The sequence below is a fragment of the Tachysurus fulvidraco genome, chromosome 13 (genome assembly GCF_022655615.1).
Source record: "Tachysurus fulvidraco isolate hzauxx_2018 chromosome 13, HZAU_PFXX_2.0, whole genome shotgun sequence".
In the NCBI taxonomy this organism is placed as follows: Eukaryota; Metazoa; Chordata; class Actinopteri; order Siluriformes; family Bagridae; genus Tachysurus; species Tachysurus fulvidraco.
In genome coordinates, this window is record NC_062530.1 from 13,440,981 (window position 1) to 13,448,342 (window position 7,362).

General features: G+C 34.9%; 1 protein-coding gene across 2 annotated transcripts in view; it reads left to right on the forward strand.

Annotated features, from left to right (window-relative positions):
* chd2 (chromodomain helicase DNA binding protein 2) overlaps positions 1-6,750 on the forward strand; it is a 101,950-nt gene extending 95,200 nt beyond the window's left edge. For both annotated transcript variants that reach the window (XM_047822303.1, XM_047822304.1), the window contains exons 33-38: positions 2,387-2,503; positions 2,802-2,980; positions 3,411-3,510; positions 4,879-5,032; positions 5,322-5,568; positions 6,118-6,750. In XM_047822303.1, the coding sequence (XP_047678259.1) occupies positions 2,387-2,503; positions 2,802-2,980; positions 3,411-3,510; positions 4,879-5,032; positions 5,322-5,568; positions 6,118-6,403 (1,083 nt within the window). In that variant the 3' untranslated portion in view covers positions 6,404-6,750. The remainder of the gene's footprint in view (positions 1-2,386; positions 2,504-2,801; positions 2,981-3,410; positions 3,511-4,878; positions 5,033-5,321; positions 5,569-6,117) is intronic.
* Positions 6,751-7,362: the final 612 nt, after the last annotated feature.

Here is a 7,362-nt window from a genome sequence, read left to right on the forward strand (position 1 = left end):
TTCCTGAGTTATCTTTACACATACAGTTGTGCTCAAATGTTTGCATGCCCCTCCCCCCCCTTTAAAGAAATTATGAGTCAGAAGGCAAAACAATTTCTTATAGGACATAATTTAGCAATCATCAAACAAAGCATAATAAAAAAAGAACATAAGGAAAAATCCATGTTCAAAAGTTTGCATACTTTTTCTTCTAAATATCATCTATTGAACCCCTTTAGCATCAATGATGGCATGCATGTCTTTTGTAATAGTTGGACATGAGGTCTTTAATTCTCTCAAGCGGTATAGCTGCCCAGTCGTCTTGGCAAAATTCCTCCAGTTTCTGTAAATGTTTTGGTTGTCTTGCACAAACTGCACATTTGAGATCTCAAAGTGGCTCAATGATATTGAGTGAACATGTGACTGTGAACCTTTATAGCATTTATGGTTGTGACTATAAAGTTTAATTTTCGTCTCATCACTACAAATGACTCTGCTCCAGAAGCTGTAAGTCTTGTCTATGTGCTGCCTGGTATCCTGAATGCTGGCCTTTTTGTGGCATTGGTGCAGTAAAGGCTTTCTCCTGGTAACTCGATTATGCAGGTCGTTGGTGTTCAAGTTCCTCCTTATTGTGCTACAGGTTTTTCTTGGTGTCCTGTAAGAAATAAAACATAAGAAAATAAAAAGATGAGGGCAAAGATCTTAATGAAAAACAAGAAGTTTATTCCAACGTAGCAATGACAAAATAGATAAAGTATTTTGGGTTCATCTGAGTCAAGAACAACGCAGGACAAATCCTGCTCAAGCATTTTATACTGTTTTTCTTCTTTGTAGTTCAAATGGGGTTTCCCTTTAAATGTGTATTGAGTGTAAGAATTGAGTGTCTCCCAAATGGAAGGGTCACACATAATCTAGCCAGATGTCTTTAAATGTTAATCATGGCCATGTACACCTTTACAGTTATCACCCAAATGGTCACATACCCTTTGTTAGTGGCGGTCCTTGATGTCCAGCATGATGTAAATCATCAAAGTTTATTCATTTAGAGTTCTAAACATATTACCTTGTGATACTTAAGCCTTTTTTAGAATTAACTCTTTCCAATGTGTATCTTGGAGTGTAACCTAGGTGCATACAATTTGTAATTTCTTACAGTCCTGAACAATTCTTCTGTCAGCAGTGTGTAAAATCTTTATTGGTCTAACTGACTGAAGCTTAGTATCAACAGAACAAATTTTTTTCCCACCTCTTTATCAGAGTTTAAACAGTACTGACTGGCATTTTCAAGTGGTGAGATTTTATAATATCCGTTTCGGGCCGAAAACTAAACAAAAACCAAAACAAACGTGTAGCCAATGAGCAGAAATGGGTGGGTCTTGTCAATATGGGCGAAGAGAGACACAAAGATCCATAGATTTCTAGATGAAAGTTGGAAATGAGCAAATTCAGAATAACATCTCTGCATGTGCGCATGTCTGACATTATTAGCAGAAAGCTAATGTTAAACATTAGCTGTTATTCAATTATTGACTCGGGAATCTCCAATTTGTGAATATGCGGCCAATTTTACTTAAGTCGCCGAGGTTGATTTTTCCTTCTCGATTGGTGAGTAACGCTGGTTTTGCTTTGTTTCACAGAACTAATATATGCTGTCCTTTGCATGATTATGCTTGTGTGTCATTTTTGCTTGTTTGTTTATCTGCAATCGTATTGTTCTTCCCTTCAGGTATGATAGACACATTTCTTTCCATTAGTTGTCTGGGTTACGTATGTATCTGTGGGCAGAGCTATCAGTACAGGTGTGGGACCCATTTGGTTTAGGAGCATGTTTGTTTTGGTGATTTTATATGTCAACATTGGCTTTCAAAAACCCTACCTTTAAGCTACATCATTACGCAGATCCTTTGGCAGTACTTTTGTCTTCCCGATGCTGCAGAATACAGCCAAGTCAGTGCATCATCTCATGAACTGAGAAACTCACTGGCTATTTATGCACAGACACTAATTACAATTACAAGGAGAAAGAGGTGTGGAAATTTCCCTTTAATATAGCTATTTATGCCTCTGTTTTCAACCTGTGTATTTATAAGGCACAAACATTCAAGGATATGTAAACTTTTGATCAGGGTTGTTTAGGTGATTTCAATTATAATTTTTTAAAAGGAGTAAAAAAAAAACTATTTGATAATTATTTCATTTGACGACTGTCCTTAATTAAGAAAATATTCTTTTACATTATCAGTCATATTTTCCATATAAATGAAAATGTTCAACAATTTTAGGGTTTGCAAACTTTTAAGCTCAACTGTAAGAATTCTTCTTTAACATATGAATTACTAAGGTTCTCTAGATTGAAAAACGTATGTACCTAGCAGAGTTGTCTTGTTTTTGGGGATTTGTTTTTCAGACTAAATCAGGAGGGAAAGGCAAGAAAGCTCAGGGCCCTGTGCACATTACAGCAGGCAGTGACCCAGTTCCTATTGGAGAGGAGGATGATGAGCTGGACCAGGAAACCTTCAGTATTGTGAGTCTTTCCCTTGTCTCTGTCTTTTTCTTTGTGGTTATTTTTATACGTTACTTATCCAGGGTTTCTACAGTTCCTTAAAAATTCTTAAACTTGATTGGATTAAAAAGTCTTTTGTAAATGGCATATGGTCTTAAATTCTATTTATTAAACTAAAAAATGGCAGAATTTACACAGGCTACTGTGACGAGATTATGAAATAGCTCAATAAAGCTTTTTTTTTCCCTCGCTCAAAGAAACGCATCCCATTTCTGTTAAAGGGCAATTTAACAAAACAATTTAACCTTTGTGTGTTTAGTGTAAAGAGCGGATGAGGCCTGTCAAGAAGGCTCTTAAACAGCTGGATAAGCCTGATGAAGGTTTGTCAGTGCAGGAACAGCTGCAGCACACACGTGCCTGCCTGTTGAAGATTGGAGACCGAATCACAGAGTGCCTTAAAGCCTACAATGACCCAGAACATGTCAAAACCTGGCGCAGGTCTCTCCAAAATGAACACTGAGTCTGTTGCATAAATATTTTTTATAAATTGTTACTCCATTACTCCAGGTCAATTTTATATATATATATATATATATATATATATATATATATATATATATATATATATATATATATATATATTTATATATATATATATATGTATATGTATATATATATATATATATATATATATATATATATATATATATATGTATATGTATGTATATATATATATATATATATATATATATATATATATATATATATATGTATATATGTATATATATATGTATATGTGTGTGTGTATATGTGTGTTATATATACATATATATGAATATGTAGTGCCAGCTAGTGATTTATATGACTTTAACACCTTGTTCCACTGAAGATGTTATTCTGAATTTGCTCGTTTCCAACTTTCATCTAGAAATCTATGGATCTTTGTGTCTAAATTCACGGAGTTTGGAGCTAAGAAACTGCACAGGCTATACAAAATGGCTCAAAAGAAGCGCTCCCAAGAGGAGGCGGTAAGTCTGTGGGGAAAATATGCAGTTGTAACTATTTATTACTGTAATTATCACTGTAGGTTTTTTTTTTTTTTTTTTTTTTTTTTTTTTTAAATTAGGACAGTGCACATTAATCAACGAATCAGCAATGAGCATCAGTGTAAATATGCCGGAATTAGCACAATAACTAAATCTCATCCGTTGTCCTAAGGCAGGTATCCTAAAACACAAAATACAAATTACTTACAAACACAACATGCATGTAGACATGTTACACAGAACAACAAAGACTAAGTACAGTAAACAGCAGTCACATCGAAGTTAAAAGGCCACTATGAACAGACATCCAATGAGAAAATGATTTACAAATATGATTGCATCCAACAATGTGCTCTTTCAGAGAAATTAAAATAAGTCAATTTAGCAAGAAGCACATTATGATTAATGGTATCAAAAGCTCGTTTCAAATCTAGAAAAACAGCCCCTACAAAGCCGCCCTGGTCTAACAGGCTTTTTTAAATTTTCAAAAAAGTAGCCGTTTCTGTAGAGTGGTGTTTGCGAATTGGATGGGGAGGGGTATCACCAAGTTTAAGTGTTCAATTAACTGTGAGGCAACCCATTTTTCAGCTATTTTTGAAATTATTGGTAGAATGCTTATTGGGCGAAAATTCTCTGCTATTCTTTTATCATCGGCCTTAAAGACTGGGATAACCCTAGCTGTCTTCCATGTTGAGGGCACTATTCCCTGTTTTATAGATTGATTTATCAGGTGTGCAATTGGGCTTGCAAGAGCATTTTTTGTGGAGTTTTAAAAGATCATTAGTAAAACCAAAAGTATCTCTGGCTTTTGAACATTTTAGAGATGAAATTATTTTTATGATGTCAGGGACAGCTATATGTCTAAAATTTTAGAACTTGTCTAAAATATTGGTTTATTAGCATCTAGAGGCTTATATGGGATGTCTGGGCATTTAAAATGCATTGTCAGATCCTCAACTGAGCTAATAAGGAATCTGTTAAAGCTATTGACAATAAGTGACGATAAGGTCTAAATTATCAGTTAGCATACCATTAACTTGAAGTTGCAGTCCTAACAGATCATTTAAATTTTCCCATATTAATTTTCCATTTCCATTTGTCCCTTTAATTATCTCAATAAAGAAATTTGCTTTAGCTTTATGGATCTGATTTACAACTTTATTTGTAAGTGATGTAAAAATCTGACGGTCACTTGTAATCCCTGTTTTTAAAGATTTTGATATTAGTTACAAGGCCTTAATGTTCGTTTGTTTTTTCTAATCATGATCTATCTAACTTGAAGGAACTTCATTTTTTATCACAATAAACTTGTCCATTGCTCATATACTACACTTTGTGCTTTACTTTTAGAAAGAGCACAAGAAAAAAGATGACCCAACCAAAAAGAAGCTGTTTCGTCCAGAACCTTCTGGATCGAGTCGGGACTCTATTGGCACACAACCTTCATCGAAATCACACCCACCACAAAATCACCCAACAGGACCCCCATCTCACTCACACCACCGTGAGTCCTACAACCAGTAAAAGAGCCAGTTCTCTAAAGATTGTGACAACTAATGAACAAGAACAAGACTGAATAATCTGATCTGATTGTCTGCTGGATAAGCTGGGTCTAGAATTGAATATGAGGGTGCTATAAATCATGCAAAATGTTTGTTTTCCAGTATTGTTCTTTTTTCTTTAGAAAGTTTCTAAATTTTACTTTAGAATAGTTTGCGTTGGTGTATCTGAATTCTATATAAAGTGTTTGCATTTTCCTAAGTGCAATGGTATGAATTATGCTTCTTTCGCAGATCGGGGTGATTGGCAAAGGGAACGTAAATATAACTACCCAGGAAACAGTAACCAGCCATGGCAAGGTGACCGCCATTACCCTTACGACCAGCACAGGTATAAAGAGCATCACTATAGCAACCGGCGGGCACACACAGACTTGTACCACAGCTGTGGCTTCCGGAACCCAGGCTCCGCCCGTAAGCGGGTGTATGATCAGTATAGCAATGATCGAGACCACCGTGTTCACCGTGACTATTACGACAGGTATGAAACATTTCCTTAAATACCTCTGATAATAAGTCAGGATTTAAGTTTAATTTTTAAGCAACATTAAACACATTGAAAGACTTTGCTGATAGATCATTATCATTATAAAATAACTTAGACTAAAAAAGCTAGACTTTGCATTATGCATTTATTTTTTAATTAAAAAAAAGTATATTGTTGGGCAGTTCTTTGCATTGTTTGCCTAGTATAAGCCTAATCAAAGTCTGTAATCAGATGCTGACGCTTAAAATGTCTTGTGAATGTATGTATAAATTTTAAGATATTCTGATCTTTTAAAGAATATGGACAGATATAATACTTTCACAGAGACAGTGAACATTATCATTAGGATAGATAGATAGATAGATAGATAGATAGATAGATAGATAGATAGATAGATAGATAGATAGATAGATAGATAGATAGATAGATAGATAGATAGGTAGGTAGGTAGGTAGGTAAATAAATAAGCATCGAATAGTTATACTGGGAAAACCATTATATAGACTATAGAAAATATCTTAATCCCCCTTATCTCTTCTCCAGGCATCTAGACGCGAAGAGAAGACGCTCAGATGATTACCGCTCTGCAAATTACCACCAGGCAGGTGGTGGAGGATGTTACAATCAAGACTTCCGTAGAATGCCTGATCATCGCGGTGTTCCGGGGCATGATCATTACCGGCCATTTCACCCAGACAAACCCCCTCCGCTGCTGGACCCGCGCTCTCCTCAGGCACAGAAATCCCCGCTTGAGTCTCTCTCACCCCTGGACAGAAGCACTGAACCCACAAAGCCCAGCCCTGATCTAAACTGGAACAGAAAGACGTGATTCTGTCCTCAGTGCTTGTAGACATTTACCGGTCACCAGTCCCCTTCTATTTTTCTGAACTCATGATCCTGTAAGTGGAGCTCAAGCTTCCATGTTCTTGAGATTTCTGGGTCTTTTGGGGCTAAAATTAGTTTAATGGAGTGAAACAGTGTTAGTCCTGTGGACTACTAAATGAACAAAATGTGATGTGATTTGGAAGCTTGGAAGTGCCTCACTCATTTGTCTTTTCTTCAGCCATTAGCAGGATTGTGAGTATTTCTTTCTTTGTGCGAAGGTTTATTCCAGGATTTTTTTTTTATGAAAAAGAAGAGGAACATTTTTCTTGAACCACATCATTAGATTTTAAATAACCAGAGATATTTCGATCCTGTATTAAAATGTGTATCTGATGATACTGTATGTGTAAAAGCACTACTTCTCCTTCTCCTATACATTATAGTGTTTGCTTTCAACACAGCTGATTCAACTAATGTAATTGTCAGCACTTTTTAAGTTGAAAATGTTTTAAGGGAAAACACTAAAATGTATAGGGCAAGGTTGGGAAGCTAATGTTTTGAAATAGTCTTTTATTTATATTTAAAAAGATTTTTGCCCCATTATACAATTAGAAAACTGTTCTCAGAAAAACAGCCCCATATTTCCACAAATGGCTGATTTATATATATATATATATATATATATATATATATATATATATGTGTGTGTGTGTGTGTGTGTGTGTATATATATATATATATATATCTATATATATATATATATATATATATATATATATATATATATATATTTATTTTCTCCTCTAATCATCCAGAGTCACAACAATGCAGACCTTAATGTTAGAACACTAAATAATTAAACATAAAACTGTTTTAATCTATGGCTAATCAAAGGTACTGTTTGATATCTTTATATTGCACTAAAAGTATCATACTCTACAAGTCTTAAGTAATAAACCATAC